We start from the raw sequence: 19,463 nt of genomic DNA, 5'->3' as shown, positions 1-19,463 counted from the left end.
AATATTCTACAGCAGCTTGAACTCGGAATTCAGTCTTGATCATTTTAAGGTAATATTTAAAAATCTAAGTAGCATTATTAGCTTTGACTATGAAGTATGTTAGCATCAAACAATTGATTTCGAGCCAATGATTCTGTTACAAGTAGACAAATAATCCACTAACAAAACAGATCACTTACTTTAAGGAACAATATGAGTCAACTTTATAACTTGGGGACACTTATGGAAAAATTCCATAACTGAGTAGTTAAATAAAAGTCATGACAGAAAATCTGTACTTTCAAAAGGAGATTAAATTGATTTTGAGCTCAGTAACATTTATTCCTTTCTCAGTTAATCAGATTTTACCAAAACAAAAATTGGGTTCTTGCTGACAATAACCGGGTTATTTTTGAGTAACGGGAAATTAAATTAATAAAGAGGACTGACTGAGAAATAAAATGAAAGTGGCATTCCTTGAAAGAATGCGTATCACCCACTGACTTGCATACCAAGGTTTAAACAGAGGTTTTGTGCAATCTGTTCTTACTCAGAGCATGTATTGGGGAGGAGTCTGAGGTGCTACCACATCAAACAGTAGCTCAAAATCTGTAGAAATAACTAAATATAACCATTTCTGTGTTCACTAAATTTGATTAGCTGTGGTGGCCATCTTATAACAGGCTGACTCTAGAGATTCATCAGTTGCAGATGTACATCCAATGCTACTTTTGCTTCAATAAGATCTGTCCACTGGTTCAAGGATATTTTGCCAACAGACAGACAAACGAGCAGGACGCAGACAAAGTGCTGCTTTTCACAATGATAAAAAGAAAAAGCTATAACTTAATGTGCTGTAGATGTCTGTTTTAGTTTCTAGACAGTTTCCTCTAATAGATACTGGTTGGTTTGTTAAAACAATTTTGCTATTTTTAATACCAGAAGCTTACGAATATTTCAAACAGCAACTTTTATTGAAGCAACCAGATTTTTAAAATGACTTTTGTTGTTGTTGTTTTACACACTGCCTGTTTATGCGCAGAGAAAGGCTTTGCTCTGTTGTCAGTTTTGACCCAAGAGACCACATCAGTGTCCTCACAGCTGAGGCATCACACAAACAACTTGACAGTTATTATGGGTTGTGATTTACCCAGACATAAATTGTACACAGTTATGTAAGCAAGTGATACTCTGATACAGTGACTTAAAAACACGAAATAAAAACACACCACCTTGTTATCTAAAGATGATGTTAATATATTTTTCAAATTCTTTTTCTAGGAAGTGGTGTTTTTGGTGTTGATCTAATATTTGATAATGGGCTGTGGCTGAGCTGACTAAACACCACCATGGATTCAGTGTAACAGAAAGTGTACTTTTTGAGGGTCCGTCTGCAGCCCGTGAGACTTCAAGTTATCTCTACTCAGACATTTTATTTAAATGCACCACTTCAGTTTGAAAGGACCTCTTCTACAGAGGGTTATTTGACTTTAATCTTTCCTTTATCTATTTCAACTTGCAACCTAAAATTAGAACATATCTAAAAAGTGTAATAGAATATGATTTTTACAATAAGGAATTTAAAAGACAAGCTAAAATAAAAAAAAATGAGAACAGGTGGTGGCGGTGGTGGGATGATGTCAAACAAACAGGCTTTTGCTTTTTAGTAGAAAACTCTTTTGTGTTTTTAATATTAATGGCAGCAGTTTGTTTTTGACTTCTTGCCATATTTGGCTGATATATTGAGTGGTAAAATAGAGCAGGGTCTTTCAACTTAAAACTCGGCATGGTATTTTTTTTTCTATGTAAATATACAATATAAAATAAAACAAAAAACTATCCTTTAAGAAATGAGTATCGCCTGCCTCCTTTCATGCTATATTTTTAAACTAAAATCATCTTTTATTGAGAAATAACACCATTAAAGCCATTTTGCTCAAACCTTAAAAATAATAGTATGTGTACTCTCATACAATATCATGAACTTTCACTGCAGTATGCATTGTAAAAGACTCTTAGCTACTATCACATCAAATTTTAGCTAAAGGGCTGTAAAACTGGCTGGGTTATAGCCATCTTTGGGTTGGCTAAGGTAAATTGGATGTGGTGGCCATCTTGAATAGACATGACTCCAAAACTTAATCAGCTGTAGATGTGTATCCAACGATTTAGTTCTGATTGTTTCATTAAACTCTCTCCACCGGTTCATTGGATATTTCAGCAGACAAACAGAACTGACTAGTAGTATGTGTTGGGAATGACTTTCAGCTAAAACTAAAACACCCAATTTTAGCTGTCTGTAAAACTGACTGAATTATAGACATCTAATGTTTAAGGTCGAGAAGCTGTGGCAGCCATTTTGAAAGTGGTTGACTCTATTAGTTAACCAATTGTAGATGTACATCCAATGATCTTTTTCAGAGCTTCATTAAACTCCATCTAGTAATTGATGAACTATTTTGTGTGGTGATGGTGGAGTTTTGGTGGTGTGTGTGTGTGGTATTTACTTCCTGGTGGGCCGTCCTGGGCTGAAGAGTGACATCTCGTTCACACTCCTCCCTCACCTGTAGCTGATCAGACTGATCAGGAAGCCAGGAGTACTTAAGGCTGTGGTTGGAACCAGACCAGCGCTGGAGCATTACTTGTCTTGTGGTAAATGTGCCAAGCCTTTGTGAAAACCCGAGATCTGTGAATCCTGTTGTAATGTTGTTTTGCCTCAGAACTACCTGTTCACTCTGGAGCCAGTCTGGTCTTCTTCCTGGGAACCCTGTCAAACCAAGTACTCACCTGATCACCTGTGCCTGTCTGTCTGCAAGTCTGCTGCCATCTAAAAGGAATTGCTCACTGCCTCACCTCACCTCCGAGCATTGGATCGCCTGCCTCCTCGTAAGAACATTGTGTTACCTACAAACAAAGTACCTCGCCTTCCTTCTCATATCAAGAACTTATATTCACGCACTTACCTCATCCTCCGTTTTCCAGATCCCGATTCCAGTTCCAGTCTGCACTTTTCCATCACTGTAAATAAACGCACTTACCGTTACTTCCTGGTCTCAGTTGTCTGTCTGTCGCCGAACTGCTCATATAGAAGAGACTCTGAATCTTGACATTTTGCTAACACATGTGCACAGAGCAAAATATCAGCCGATGCTTACTGAATTATATCAAACATTTTTACACAAGCTACCATCTGGCAAGCTGCGTTTTGATAACTTGTGTGGTTTTATGTGTTTTTACGCACCTCTGGTCTGACAGACATCTAATTATTTAATTAGGAGCCAAATGCAGGCAGGGCTCAGAAAACAGGTGGAGAGATTAAAAATATATATTTAACGAAAGAAACACTACAGGGAAAAAGCAGAAGTTAAAAGTAAAATGGCAAAACACTGACATGTATTAAAAGAGCACACAAGTCCAACTAGAACTAAGATCTAACAAAGAACAACTGGAAATGTGTGATTGTGTATACTAATTGAGCAAATTAGTAAGCAAACACAGGTGTGATCAGTAGCAAACTGAAAGAATACACCTGGTGCTTAAAGAACAGGAGGCAAAATCAACTCATAGAAAAAAAACTGCAAAAACATAAAAAGAGAGAAAAAAACATAAAGGGCAGGAAATGAAACAGATGAATATCTGAGTGTCACTTAATTCACTGAGGGTTTTGTGTTCCAGGCAGAAGTGTTTGGGCATTGTTGTACAGTATTTGTTCAGCAGAAATATACCTGTAACACGCTGTCTCATTTCTGTAAACGCCTCATGGGTTTTGGTTAAACTGTTATAATGCTTCATTACCTGTTTGAACCAGGAGGAAAATGCAGACACAGACAGATGACGAAAGGCTAAGAAGTTATGATCACAATGGAAACAACTAAAGAGAAAACTCCAGGAACTAAAACAAACGTCGGTGTCTGAAAGATATGGAATAACCCAAGGAAAGACGTGAAATATGAACAAGCTGGCAAAATGGTCAGGAACATAAAAGAAAAAGGATGAAAAATGAAACCATATACTAGAAACTGAGAGGCAAACAAGATCCACCCAAAACAAATTATAGTGGGACAGTAAATCAAACAAGAAGGCAAGAGCACATAAATAAAGGGAGTAAAAGACAAAAAAAGGAAAGTGACTGCCAAATTTAGCAACAAGAAAAGACAGCGCAAGTCTCAAAGATGCTCAATCAGGCTACATAGGATATTTCCTTTAAAGATAACAAATGCATTCTAAAGAGAAATTGTCTTTTTTATCTTTACTGCTTTATTTCTTTGTTGCTTGTTTTTTTTTTTTTTCAGGTGGATTTGTACTCAGCTCTCCTCACACACCTTGTTGTTGTAATCGGTGATTTTGTTGACACTTCCTGGTGGACATGCTTGGCTCCTCCTACTGGTGGAGTCAAGCAGGTCCTTTGCACACCTGAAGGAGATGAGACATCAGACGAGTTGCTGTATTTAAGGCTGTGGTGGGAACCAGATCAGCGCTGGAGCATTGCTTACCTCGTGGTAAAGTGTTCGAGCCAGCTCAGTAACCTGCCTGTAAAGTTACAGATTTACTTACCTGTGTTTTTGTATTCGTCCTCTTAGTGAGTTCCTGTCTGCCTGACGTTCCAGTCTGGTTCCAGTTCCATCTGCAACGACCCAGCCTTGATTCCTCGTTGATGTCTTTTGTCTTCCTCAACAACCGATGCAGAACCTCACCTGACTATTTAGTAAGCCTCCAATCAGTCGTTTCGTTTATCGCTCGTTTAAGATCCTCGTTTGATCACTTACCGTTTCTCCTCCGCTTTTCAGATTCCACTTCCATTCCGGTCATCTCACTCCTCACTGTAAATAAATACACTTACCTGATATCTGAGTCCTGTAGTCTGTCTACCACCAAGCTGTTGTTTTCTCTTCGACGTCAGAGAAACCTGACACTTGTTGAGTTACCACCTGCTTTAAGCTTGTTTTCTCCTCTAGCAGTACTGATAGGTGACCAAAAATTTCACTTTGGCTTTTTTCTAATCCAATTTTCTTTTTCTTTTCTTTTAAGGCTTTCGCAGGTTGGAAGACACCCTTAGATAATTTTATAGTTGATCTACAATGTATTTCAGTCTAAACAATCACCTTTCTTTATTGATCTAAATGTTTCCGTTTACAACATATTACTCATGAACCCATAACCACGAATTCAGCTGGTGGTGCAGAGAACACAGGGTTCTCCGGGTTTTTGTATTTTATCTTGTTTTGTCTAGAAGTCTGGTGAAATTGGGACTAACATAGAAATATAGTCTTGTCAATAAATGAAGTTTCATTTAGAGTTTTGTCAGTGACTTATGTGGTCTGGATATTAATATAGAACTATGTTTTAACTAAATTAATCTCTTGAGTATAAAATCAAATGTAAAAAGAATGTCTGCATGGTGGTAGAGTGGAAATCACTGCAGCCTACCCAGGCCTGTGCAGGTTTCCTGTCACAGTCCACAATTATGCATGTTTTAGTGACTCTAGATTCCACTTACAAGCTGCTGTGAGCATGCATCTGTTTTTTTAAAATTGCCCAAGTATCCATATACTTAAATTAAATAAGCATAAGGAATCTGAAAATGTTTAGAAAACATTTGCCAAGGAAGTCCAACTCGCATCTCTACCATAAAACCTCTTTAAGAAGTTGTGCTTTTTTTCACATTTTGGTGAGATCAGGGAATTAAAATTATTTTCTAATCCAGTTGTTTCCATCACGGTTCCATCCTGCTGTGAGTGCATTAAATCTGCCTATAGATGCAGTTCAAAGTGTTTAAATCTAAGATCAAACAACAAATAAGATAAGGGAGTTACATATATTATAGTTAAACCATGACATTTTTGTGTTACCCTCTTTTTAAAACCATCTTTTAAATCTGTCAGTAAAACAGAGTAATTCAGAAAAGACTCGTGCATTATGAAAATGCAAAACAGTGGCGCTGCACTAAAAGCATCCAATAAATTTATTCCACTAATTTGCACAAGTGACAAATTTCAAAAGCTCTCAAACCCTTAAACCACTACAAAGCATTGTGGTTAATTCTACTGTGTAAAGATTTCCAAGGCTTGTTTCAGTTTATTTACAGTAATAATAGAGAGATTTAACCACAGTGAATTTTTAGGAGGAAAAATGCCAAATTCATTTCAAACGGTACTAAGAAATAATAAGATTATTTTCTGTGGAACACAAACACACACACACACACAGTTGATTTCTGAGGAGACAGAACAATGAGGAGAAAAATGGTCATCCTTGAAGATGCTGTTATAAAATAAACTGTAAAGTCTATTGGGATAGTGCAGAGTAAATAAGTGTTGGTGAGTTTCTGTTGTGAGTTAGATAGGAGCGAGATCCACCATTAATCATTTCCCAGGTACATGACAACACCAAGGACAGGAAGCTGAGAGGATAATAAGAATGCACAGTGGGATAATAAGGCAATTCAATGTCAATAGTTCAATATCTAATGCATTTTCTTTCTTTATGTAAAGTACCTTTTCAAAGTGTTTGCGTGACCAGAAATTCACAAGGTATTCACAGAGTTTTCAAAAGCTGTCTTTCAAAACAGAACTTCAGCGAAAACTGCAGTTACCAACTTTGTTCTCTACATCATATTGCAGAGTGATACTTTGCCAAAACATTTTCTATATCATAAGATCATCCTCCAGGTGACAAATGATCACTGAGTCAGTTATCACAAGAATAACCTACCTGGAGGCCTGCTTGGAGCTGCTGGCAGTACCCATCTGGGCCAAATGATTCAGCTGCATCAGTCCTGATTACAGCTGTTTAACACCACAGGGTACAGTTTTAACATCCTAATTAAAAGGGGCTTTGCAGGTCATATAATGACTCTCTGCTGAAATGCTAAACAGCCAGATGACATCCTTCCCCATCAAGATGAGAGCTGAGGATATTAGAGAGACGCTCTGTGCATCCTTTCTACTCTCGAACTTGTGTAAATGACATAAAATTACAATCACACAAACAATAAAGGTCGTTAAAGGGATGGTTTTGTTTTTTGAAGAGGGTTTTATGTGGAGTTAAGTAGTCATGTCCACAGAAAAACAGATATTTTGCAAAACGCATTTTTTGCCGCAAATCTCATAGAAAAACTGTTTTTTGTGAGAAAAACTGAGATATTAAAGAATATTAACTTTCCAAAATAAGCCTGAGAGCTACTTGCTTTTTGCTTGCTTGCATACACATTGCTTGCTTCTTTCAGCCCCTCCACCACCCCGGCGTCAACCTGTGGCCTCAGGTAATCTCATCACTGCATGGGAAGTAGAGGGACAAGGTCATGCAGTGACAGGAAGATGCCAAACTAGACTTGTATTTTACAATGAAGATATATAACCATTTACACATAACTGTCTTGCCTGACATGATAAACGGAGATTTTCAGAGACAATGACAAAACAGCTCGTTTTATGTGTGTCTATTGCTGCTTTGTGTTCTAGCAACCACAACAATATAAGCATTTTTACAAACTTTTTTTATGTCCAGCTGTCTTTGTTTTAACTCTCTTTCCATTAAGTTTTGATTGTGTAATGAAAAGGAAAAACAATTAAAAACTATAATTGTTTTGGGACGTGGATATTTCCCTGTTTTGTTAGCATTGTCTGGAAGGAGGTTTTTATATATATAAATAGAGAAAAAATATATAATATATAATTTCAAAATCATCTTACCTGAACACACAGCAGTCAGAGTAATCTCAGTTGGGATAATCTGGGAGAAATTCTGACAAAGGAGTCTGGTTAATGACTAGTCAGACAGGACCTATTCAAGACCAACTTTCTACAATCTGAAACAAGTCAAGCCTCAAAGATTTCATAAACATGCAAGAAAATTACAATTTACATGGTCCATTTGCATAAAAGTTGTTGAAACCACAGACTGTGGTTCGACCAGTCTATCGTCAAAGTATAGTATAAGTAACTGTCTGATGCAAAAGCAATGCAGCATAGGCAAGGCAAGGCAGCTTTATTTGTATGGCACATTTCAGAAACAAATTAAAGTGCTTTACAGTGTAACATTTAAAAGAATTCATTCACTTTAACTCCTACAATTTTTTTCAATGTTTGAACTGTTTTAGAAGGCAGCAATTCACTTTTAAATGACCTGCCTCTGACCAGTTGTTAGCATGACTCACCCATAGGAATTTCTCCCTGATTCTCCAAACCAAGATAACTCTTGCTGTCTTCTGCAAGTAAGCTACTGACTGCTCATAACTACTTCACACAATCATGCTTACACCAAACCTTACATAATTTAGAACACTAATCACATAAGGTTTGTCAAGTTAAGTTGGACAAGTCATAAGCTAGAAAAAAATGTTTATGTAACATCTCATTAATTTAGCAGTTTTTATCCAAAGCAGCTTTCACTGGGGATCAACTAGGGTATCTTGAACAAGAACGAGGTGATATGTAGAACTGGGGATCAAACTTCCAGACTTCTAATTCAAAGACAACCTTGTTATCTAAATGCAGTCTAATAAAGATATTGTTTGATTCAAGTCCAGTTACTGATAAATTTAGTACAAAATAAAAATAAAGGACAAAACAGCCAAAAAGATTTAAATATAGAACAAGGCAGCTGTCTGAGTTTTTCTTTTTGTGGGTTTTTTTTCTGTTGCTGATGTTGTTTGTGGTACCAACAACTTGCAACAACTTGCATGACATTATCTTCTTCCTGCTGCTCTCCCTGTTAGAAATAAAATTAGTTTAGGTGCCTGCAAACCCAATTACTGGCTGAGATAGAAGGTATCCAATGTGTCATTGCATGTGTAAAAAGGTTGAAGCAGGAATATTTGTTCAAGTAGGTCTGATTAAATATAGAAAAAAAAGTGTTTCTTTTTTCTGGTTTTGGTGTTAGGCCAAGGATACGTACAGAAAACAAATTAAAGAAAAAGAACAATAGAACGACAAAACTCTTGTGAGACAGATTAAATGAAGCTGTGCATTCCACAGACATGTCTCATCAGATCACTGCAGCAAAAGAAAAACTGGTTTGGGTTCAGTTTCGAAGACACTGAAGGAAGCAATAGAAAGGAAAAAATTCAGCTGTAAGATCAGTGCTTCTTTTTTATGTCTGCTTCTGAAGCTCTCCTTGACGATTTACAGCAAGCGTACAACAGGATTTCGTTTTAAAAAGGTCCTTATACAAATCAGAAGAGAATAAAAAATAAAACTAGCCAAGTGAAAACCGTTTACACAGACTGAGTTAAAATTGATCCAAAAAGAGAATGAAAACTAAATCTCAGGGATGAATGCATTTGCAGATCAAAGCCAACAAACTGTCAGGATCTGTTTTTTTGTTTATTTCTTATAGCTCTTTTTGCTTTTATTGTTAGTTTTTTTTTTCTTTTCGCTTTGTGATCATGATTTCTGTGCTTTGTAAGTCTTGTGTTTAGTGTTGTTACTTGTGTTTTCATTGTGATGTTTTCTTCATGTTCTGTTTCCTGCCCATGTTCCTTGCCACTTCTCAGTACTTTCCCTCAGAGATGGGCCAATTAAACCAAAGCTTCAAGTCACGCTCAGAGCAGGAAGGCCAATTTCAAATGAAGCCCGGCTTCCAGGCTTGCTTCAGCCTCCCTGAAATCACGTGACTGATGACAAGTGAAGCCTCACTTTTGGTGCAGACCCAACTCTGATTCACCTGGAGATATGCAAGCAGACCCACCTCACTGAGTTAAATCCCAGACAAGCAGTAGTTCATCAGAAAAAAACCTTGAAAATTAAATGAATAGTTAAATAAATGAAACAAACCAGAGCAGCACAAAACAAACAGCTGATGCCACTGGTAAGGTACAAACAGAACATAAATGAATCAAAAAATTTCAGGTCTGAAGTTTGTCTGCAGTGCAGAACTAAATACAAAGTCTACAAAAACTTTTGTATTTATCTTAAGTTTTCTGGGCCACTTCCAGCAGGATATAATTTCTCTGCCAGAATAGTCATGTCATGTGAAATTGACAGCAGTGCAAAGGTTTATACACTAGAGATCCCATGACCTACTACAAAATCTTTGAGATCTGAACTGTTTTGGCCCGGCTCAGAATGCTAGAACTAAACTCTATTTCACCCTACTCAAAGATCCATCTACAACTGGTAAGATATTAATTGTTTTTAACCTTTCCACAGAAGTCAACTTAAAAAAATCTCAACTACTATATTGCTTTAATGCACTTACTAATGTTTTAGTGGGTTCTTGTTAATAAATATTGCTCAAGAAAACAATACAGTTTAATTTTTACCCCTAAGGAGAAAAGGTTCAATACACAGTAAGCAGTCTCTTTGTCAATGGCTTTATTTTTAAAACATTAAAAGAGGTTTAATGGCTTCATGTTGTTTTATTACAAACATTAAATAATACCTGAAAGTCAAACCAATCAAGGTAACTGAAAGAGTCAGACGTGAAAAAATAAGTGATTATTTTAAAATAAAATATCACCTTCAATACAACACAGTATACATTTCACTCAGCAACCGAGAACATCCAAAGCTCAGACTGAGCCCAGTTTACCTCTGCACTTTTCATTTACAGTAATTTGATTGGGTTCAACCCTCAGTTCTCCATCAGAGTCAGTCTCTCGTGGTTCCAGGGAAAATCCTTTGAAAGCGCAGGTCAATACTGCTCCTGAATCCATGCATTTCATTTAAGTTTAATAGGATGTCAGTGTGCTAAATGAGCATGGCAAAAGCCGGATAACGCCGCCATCATTCTGTAGGGAATGACTGATAATTATCTTGCCTTGTCATGGAGAAAACAATAGATATACTGTATGTTGGAAAATTTGGTTTAAAAATGCCAAGTTTATGTCGGTCAAATTTGGTTTAACTATGTAGATAAACAAACAAACAAAAAAACACAGACTTTTATATCAAATGAAAGCTCAAAGTTATTACAAAAATAGTTTTTTTCCCCTGTAATTTTCACCCTTCATCTATGATGGCAGCTCACACAGGAGGCACAAAGGCAAGGTGATTTAAGGAGGACAATCAATATGTTTTGTCATTATAATCTACTTCACCTGATTCTGACCCCAATATGTTGGCTCACTTTCCTGTGTCACTATAATATTCTTGTCAGATTTAACAGCAGGTTTTAAAGGAATTATTTTCATTTCAACTACCAGATATGGCATAAATGGCAGGGTTTTGTTTGGCTGTGGAATATTGACAAAATAAAATCAAGTAATAGATGTTTTTAACCATTGTATTAAATTTTGTTTATCTTTTGTATGCTGGACAATCAATATAAAGCAAACTGTTTTTATTGCCACTTTCAATTTAGGTTTTTAAATTAATAACAAGTATAACAATCTAGTGCTGCAAAACGTAGGTGTTGTTCAAAAATATTTAATATCCTGCTTTAAATTGCTTAACAAAGGCCTGACTCAAAAAAGGAGACGATACTAGTTATTTGTTTAAGTATTCTTTTTGGATAAATATAATATTCTTCCAATAAGTACCACTAAGCAACACTGAAGGAGCAAATACCCAAAAATAATTGTAAAATTTCTATGAATGACCATGTAATGTGAAATTGACATCAATTTAAGATTTAAAAATACTGTATCATTTTCATGTAGCTTTGTAAAAGTTTAGAGATTAGTAGTTTAGTTTGGATTAGGTATCAGCTTTTTCATTTCTCCACATTTAGGTTGTTCAAAAGGCTAAGTTATTATTTATAGCCTTTCCGCAGAAACTCACTTCAAAAGGTCTGAACAGTTGCTTTAGCTATCCTTTTCCAGTATTTTCACTATTTCCCATTCTTCACACTGTTTCGCCACATCCAGAGCTGTGGATCCAGAAGAGTCTTGCAGCGCCCTGTCTGCTCTGTTCAGCAGCAGGGTCTTTACGGTGGGCACACAGCCGTGCTGAGCAGCTAGGTGTAGAGGTGTGGCCTTTTCTGAGTTTACCGCATTAACATCTGCTTTGTATAACACCAGATGAAGAACACATGGGAAGCAAAAATTTGTACAGGCTACGTGAAGAGGCGTCCACCCATTGCTGTCCTCTTTGATGTTTGGGTCCGCTTTGGCTGACAGGAGCTTTGCCACCACTTCCGGCTGACATTGGTTGCAGGCGAGGTGCAGCGGAGTCCATCCATTTTGGCCTTTCGAGTTCACAAGAGCACCAAGACTCTCCAGCTGAACCACTACAGCTTCATGTCCTCTCTGAGCAGCCAGGTGCAGGGGGGTCCACTCCTGGAGGGACTTGGACTCTGGGTTGGCCCCGCTGGTTAACAGCTGCCTGCATATACCTGCATGACCATTCAGAGCAGCCAAGTGAAGCGGCGTGTGTCCTCTGCTGTCTGCACTGTCAACATTCACCCCGCTTTTCAACAACTGTCTGACTATGCGATTGTGGCCTTGTTCGGCGGATAAGTGAAGAGCGGTGGAAAGAGATCTGTCAGTAGCATTCGGATTTGCTTTGTGAGCAAGGAGAAGCTTGACGATATTAAGATTCCCGTAGGAAGAGGCAAGGTGGAGCGGCGTCCTGCCCAGTTTCTCCTCTTGATCTACATTCACCTCCTTCACCAGTCGTGAAAGCAGCAGGCGCACCACTGTTTCATGGCCATTCTGGCAGGCCAGGTGGAGGGGCAACCATCCGTCTTTTTCCTGGGGATCTGCCGAAGCTCCTTTGTCCAAGAGGAGACGGATACACCGATCATCACCGTTCTGAGCAGCAAAATGTAGTGGCATCCACTGGTCTTCATCCCCCTGCATTTTATCTGCTCCATGTTCCAATAACAAAAGGATGATATCATAAAGCCTGTTGGAAAAGAGGTTTCTTTTGTTCAATAAGACTTTAAAGGATATTAATATCTCATATCTTTACAGTGGATAAAAACCTACAGCCAGGGTTTTCTTGTTTTGCTTTTTTTTTCCTTTAGCAAACTCCAAGCTCTCCAGCTAACATGGATTGAAAATCTAATCTCTTATATCCCAGATAATTTTTAACCACATGAACAAGATCCTTAGATTCAGTCAGGAAATAAGTCCAGTTGATGCTTTACAACTGAGAGACAGAGAAAAACTCGGAAAACAGTAAACCCTTTCCTGACCACAGTTGGACTGGACAAACGTCATCATTTAAAGACTTATTTTTTGTTGCTTCTCACAAACAAAAACTGCAAAAAAGAAACAATGAAACAATTACTGTTTCTAAACTGCATGTCCATTTTTTCTTGCAACAAACTTTTGAGTCAAAAAGACACCTAAATAACTTTTTTCTAATGAATAAACCAAAATTTACACACACACACACATATATATACACACACCCACAAGGAGGTCCAATGAAATAAAGATGTTTCCAAAAATAAATGTGGAAGATGTGTGATCATTTCTAATGTCCCGGTTACATCATACAAAGCTAAACTAAATGTAATTTGCATCGGGTCATCAAAAAAATAAAATAAAGAGTGGTGTTCTACTCTTATCAAGGTCTCTGAGAGAAAATATAACTAGCATTATGTAAGTAATTCATAATTACACTTCACAAAATGTCAACAAACTCAAACACTAACAACAACTCTTCTCTGTGTTGCACATAAAACAGATTTTGAGCATATTTTTATACTGACCTTTGCAGAACAGCAATAATAAGTGGAGTGTAACCTCTGGCCGTTGCACAGTTGACCTCAGCACCCAGACTCAGGACATGCTTGACACTTTCCAAATCTCCGCTGGCTACCGTGTAGTGAAGGAGACTCTTTTGGCCTGAAAACTGTGTGTCTACATGCTCTCGTTTCACAGTCTGCCTGAAACTACTGAAGTCCTTTTTGGAAAGCAGAAACAGAAGGCCGTTGCTTGCTTCTTGGTCATCTGTAAAATGAAAAGAAAGGCCAGAAATGCAAAACAGAGTGTGTTGAACTTCTTTCAATAACTGCTTTTTTCTTTTTTCTTAAAGTTAGCTCTCCTGGTTTTATTGCAAAAAGCTGCGCGCTTATGTAAGTAGTGACAGAGGATAAAATAGTCAATATCAGTCTATAACAACACTTCATTTATGCTTTTTGAAGATAGAAGTCCTGCTCTAAGTAAGCTAGAAAAAACAAGTTCCTGATTTTATGAGGGTCTATTTTATCATCCAGTTTCCCAGGCAAGACACTGTCAATGTTAAAACTAATTTAATTTCACAAAAAACACTTTAATCTGACTGATTACAGTTTAATTATTAAAGCCCAACCACATGGCAGCGCATGTGTAAACTTAATAAAACAGCAAATGAAAACACAGAAAGAAAAAATTTAATCAGTACTGGATTAGAGGGAAGATGAACATGAACCTCAAACCACCCTGAAAATACAAACACTTTTTTATTAGTTAAAACTCAAACATTTGCTTTGTTAAGGGTTTGAGACTGTTTTATTTTACCTTTTTACCAGGGTTGTGTCTGTTTATGTAAAAAATAAATAACTTATGTCCTCAAGCACAAATCATTACATTGCATTCCATAAATTTCTTGTCAGGGTTAGTAACAACTCAAAAACCAGGCAGAAAGTAGGGTCTAGATGCAAGTAACTTTTTGGATACCTAAAAATGAATGTCAGGAAAGAAGACGGACAGAAATGGAGGGAAAACTGAAAATCAAATTATTATTAAAAACAGTTTACTTGAAATACAGCTCTTGGCTAGACTAAAAAGCTTAGCTAAGTAGTGACAATACCTCTGTTCTATTGCATTGGGTCCGTGAATACTTGGTAAATGCATACTTAGCATACTTGGTATTTAAAAATAGCCCAGATCTCTGTATATTTTTTGAATTTGTCATAGTTAATAGACGTACCAGAGCTGATGGGTTGATGATGGGTTTTTACAGTGCACATGCATGCTCTTGACTGTGTGTTAATGAACCTTCTTGTAATCAGCTGTTTTGGAACTGAAAAGTAGCTCAAGAGTTACTCAAGAGAAACTCAGAGTTACCTAAACCCCCTTTCTGGAGTGCACCAATGAAACTAATACCAGATGAAAAGAAAACTCAAAATAAACTTTTTTACCTTTCTTGTATGTGCTCACCTGAAGAAAGGTCAGGCATCTCAGGCAATGTGATCTAATGAAGGAATGACAGAGCAAAAAAATATATAATTTTCACTGTAAAAGCATACATGTTCAAGGGCTCTTTTAATCGTTCACACCTGAATTGCTATTATTAATAGCTTATTTTAAACAAACACTTGCTAAAAAATATCATAAACTTCTGTTGTGATAATTGGGATTTTGTGTCAGGTGTGTGAAAGCAGAAAGATTAACAGTGAAACAGACCCTGAAGCACAGAAACTACAGACCATGATACCAACTAGACATACCACAGCAACAACAAATAAGAGCATCAAGCAGAACTAACTTCATGGTTGGTGGCGATCTGCCTCGAATAATTAGATTTCTCTTTCATGTCACTATTTTGGTAATAGTGGCTTGGTCCTGGGATCTTCAAGACGTCTATTTTCTTCAATGTGTCTGCAAACAAAACATCAAGACAGGACTGTTAAAACACTTAATTTAAAATAGAAGTATTACGTAAGGTGCAGCTAAAAAATCCAACTGGGACTGTCTTCTAATTGCATCAAAACAATATGATTACGCATGAATTACAGGGAAATTGTTTTATAATTATGGTAAATGTTTTTTTGGGAAACATCACAAATTAGCACATCAGCTTTTTCTATGAGAATGAAAATAATGCATGAAAAATGCTACCTTTTGTTAACTATAAACAATATAATTAAACCCTGTGGAAACAAAGCCCTAAAATCTGGAAATTTGATTAAACAGCTTTAAAAGTTTTTGAATTCATGAGAATTTCTAGTTACATTAAGTCTTTTTTATAAAACTTTTTTTGTTTGTTTGTTTGAGTTAGCATTTTGGACCTGAAAACTCTGGCCTCTTCCAGGGATCCCTGTCCCAGCATTGTTCCATGATGCTGATCAGCTGATCGCACTTCTGGGGCCTGTGATCGGGAATCCTTTCCAGGCAGGGTCTCTTCCCTTTTGACACCTGCAAGAGTACTGTTGTCACACTGCAGCCTGTAACGCACAAAAAAACATGTCAGTTGCTGCCTAAATTCAATTCAGTTCAATTTATTTCCATATATAACTCATTCATGTCAAAAGTCTTCACAGGACACTGTGCAGAAAATAGAACCAGGTTCTAATCAAATTGGATTATCTACAGAACATTTTGTAACTTATTTCTGTTGGGTTGTAACATAACACATGTTCCATTTCTTCTTACCTGCATATGGTTTCTGCTGTGTCAGTATCTCCCACATCACAATCCCAAAGCTGCAGATCAAAGCAGGAAGAGGCTCTTAAGTCATAAGGTTTTGATTTAGCTTGCTGTGCATTTAGTGACTTTGAAGCTTCCTCTCTCGTACACAGCAGAAAAAGTTACCTGTTTCTTGTTGTCGTCAAATAAAATATTGATATTATAAAAGGGCAAGAAAGCGGGTTAGATCAGAGAGAAGTTGCAATGTGTCCATGACTTGTGGAACATAGAGAATACAGAACAGAGCAAGGTTGCACTGTGTGAAGTTGGAGTTGTGCACTGAATCACAAAAAGGTAATGCAGCAATTCCGATTGTGTGTTTTTTCAAAGACGCTCCCAGGAAATCACCTGTAAACATCGAATGCAGTTCCTGGTGGACCGGGTTCCTGTGTAAAGGTCTCTGGAGGAATGTAACTTATGTTACCTCTGGCCGTCAGATGCTCCATGAACGTTGTCCTACTCATGCCTTCTTCCCACTGAATGATACTGAAATCTGAAATCTGAAAAGGGTGGGGAAAAAAAACATGCAAATTTCTGAGGATTTCATGTCATATTAACATGTATCACTGTACGCTGTTAAAGTTTTAATGACCTTAGCATGAAGATGCTCATCTAGTAGGATATTGGATGTTTTGAGGTTAAGATGGAGTAGTGGAGGTTCCATGCTGTGGAGGAAACTCATGCCCATGGAGACTTCATGAACCATCTGAAACTTCTTTGGCCACATCAAAGTGTGACTGGTGAGGAGATTGTTCAGGGATCCATTGCTCATGTACTCCATCACAACAGCAGTTGCTTCATTGCAAAGTCCATAAATGGACATAATGTACTTGAACTTTAGTTTGGCTATGTTGGACACCTCATCTGCCATTTTCCTGTGATGGAAAATAAAAATAATAATAATGAGCAGACACACTGGATTGGAAACATATTATTTTAGCCAATATAATATTTAATGATTAAACTTCCTGAGGCAAAGCAAAACCTCATGTCTTTTTAAGTGAAGTTGTGTGGAAAGGTTATGAACAAAAATGACCTTACCTGTAGTAGATAACATTTCTAACAACTTCAGTTTGCCAGTCTGAGAGGAATCAAGACCAAAGTGGATTGCTAAACTCAAATAATTCATATGTCATGTGAATATCTTATCTACTTTGGAAATATTTCCATTGTTTCAATTTGATATTGCATAGTTATTTAGACAGATTTTCTTGTTGAGGTTAATTGTCATGGTTTTTAGTGTTTTGTAAACTCTTGTTTTGTTTCTGGTTATCTGTTAGTTTCTGTGTTCATGTCCTGTCACTTTCCACCTCCCCAGTACATTTCCTATTTATGTCTGCCACGCCCATCTTCACCTGCTTGTAATCATTCTCACTCACCTGTGTCCATTTTCCTCATTATCCTCTGTCTTTAAGAACCGGTCATTCTCCTTCACCCCTCACTGGATCATTCCGCTTTGCCTGTTCATTCTTGTTCCTCCTAGTTATGCCTTCGCTCCTTGCTTTTTGGATTTTGTTAGTGTTTGTTTTGCTGCCACGCCAGCCTTTTTGTTTGTTATTTTAGTTAATAAAGTAATTTTCGTTCTTTTAAGTAATGAGTCTGTGTTCTGGGTTCGCCGCCATCTCCCCGCCTTCTGACATTAATAGTTTCTTTCGTACATGTTTTTGGCACCTAACTACCTCAAAAACAAAATATGTCAAATGTCAAAATGTTCAGCTTATTTAGGAGATGGGTGTTATGGCTTTTGGTAATTATTACTTTTATACTTTTTATTTAAAATGGAACTTTAGTTAACAGTTTTTGATTGCATTGGAATAGATGGGATTCTTTTATTTTAACTAGTTCTAGCTTTTAAGTCACTATTTTAAGTTAAGGTTTCAGCTAACGTTGTGCTAATTTCAGCTACTTGCCAGAGTTTTGCTAACTTTAGGTTTTGGCTACTGTTGTGTTAATTTTAATTTATAGCTACTGCGTTTGCTAGCTTTAACTTTAAATTCTGCGCTGCTTGTTTAAACTTGTTCAACAAAATTTTAGCAAAGTCACTCAGGCACCTAGTATTCAGCCTGCATTTTAGCAGAAAATTATCTTTTTTCTAGTCGTTCTTAACCTTTCTATAGAACCTCTCTTCAGATTATCTGAACTATCACTTTAATTCAAATCAAACCGTGCCACTGTGCAAAAGAATTACTAGAGAGTTTATCATATCTTTGAGCACCTTGTAAGACATTTACCAATGAAAATTCTTACCTGTAACAATTGCTGGAACACAAATCTGTGTCAAAGGTTTTTAGGACACATTTTTCCCGCCAGAACTTGAGTTTGACTTGATACACCTGACCAAACCTGCCTTCTGACAGCTTAATCCAATCAGCCTCAAAGTCGACCTTCCTGAAGTCCCTGAACTGTCCCGGAGATCCATCACAGCAATCCATGAGTACAAGGATCCTCTCAAACAAGCCCTGGCGACACACTCACTCTTTAATCCCACTCATAAACAGGGTTTAACCTGCACATCAATATCAGTCAGTAGCCCTGCAGGAGTCTGTGTCTTGCTGAGGAAAAGAGAAAGTCAGAACACAGACGAACATTATAATGAGTGGCAGCTGGTTGTAAAGTCAAACCAAGCGACAGGACACTCCTAATCTGTGGGAGGAGCTGAGGTGCAGAACTTGTTTGTGCTGTAATGTTGCAAAACTGGTTTTCAGCTGTTAAGACAGTTTAGTTGACTTTCAGTCTTTCTCACTGTAGAACTTTGCAATCTAAGTAGTTTCATATAAACTTCTGATCTCTTCTCTTTGGCTCCAAGATGGTGTCAAAATCCAAGGAATAATTAAAGGCTTAGCATTCCTTGAAGGAATGCATATCACCCGCCACCTTTCATGCCTGATGTTTAGACTAAAATCATCTTCTGTTGACAGATAACCATGTTGTAGCCATTTTGGTTAATCCTTAAAAGTCATAGCCATTTTTATGTTATCTAGATGAAATAAGTTGTGGCAGCCATCCTAAACTGGGTTGACTCCAACAGGGAACTGGTTGTAGATATCAGCCCTATGATTACTTTCTGAATGTTTCAGTAAAATCTGTTTAGTCATTCATGTTATTTCGCTAACAGTGCAGACAAACAACCGCAAGCACGCACAGGCAAAAAAATGATCGCTTCGTCTTTGTCTTCAGCAGCAGTAATTGGGTTAGTGATCATATC

At 37.3% G+C, this 19,463-nt stretch overlaps 1 protein-coding gene across 1 annotated transcript; it reads right to left on the bottom strand.

The window, feature by feature from the left end:
* Positions 1-10,275: 10,275 nt before the first annotated feature.
* Positions 10,276-18,879, bottom strand: ankk1 (ankyrin repeat and kinase domain containing 1). The gene is made up of 9 exons (XM_017428946.3): positions 18,506-18,879; positions 16,851-17,133; positions 16,607-16,758; positions 16,226-16,275; positions 15,862-16,017; positions 15,339-15,451; positions 15,011-15,044; positions 13,579-13,819; positions 10,276-12,764 (listed from the first exon to the last, which is right to left on the bottom strand). Exons 1-9 carry the CDS (start codon positions 18,688-18,690, stop codon positions 11,723-11,725), a joined length of 2,256 nt encoding a protein of 751 aa, XP_017284435.1. The 5' UTR covers positions 18,691-18,879; the 3' UTR covers positions 10,276-11,722.
* Positions 18,880-19,463: the final 584 nt, after the last annotated feature.

The sequence above is a fragment of the Kryptolebias marmoratus genome, linkage group LG2, assembly GCF_001649575.2.
Source record: "Kryptolebias marmoratus isolate JLee-2015 linkage group LG2, ASM164957v2, whole genome shotgun sequence".
Classification (NCBI taxonomy): Eukaryota; Metazoa; Chordata; class Actinopteri; order Cyprinodontiformes; family Rivulidae; genus Kryptolebias; species Kryptolebias marmoratus.
This window is presented reverse-complemented; position numbering and strand designations above follow the sequence as displayed.

Bases quoted from the DNA above. Each gene is read 5' to 3' on its own strand.
- ankk1 (XM_017428946.3), bottom strand. From the start codon at position 18,690: ATGGATTGCTGTGATGGATCTCCGGGACAGTTCAGGGACTTCAGGAAG. The intron at 16,276-16,606 runs GTGATTTCCTGG...TTTGATCTGCAG, and splicing joins ACTGCATTCGATGTTTACAG to CTTTGGGATTGTGATGTGGG. The intron at 12,765-13,578 runs GTCAGTATAAAA...CTTTTCCAACAG, and splicing joins ATTATTGCTGTTCTGCAAAG to GCTTTATGATATCATCCTTT.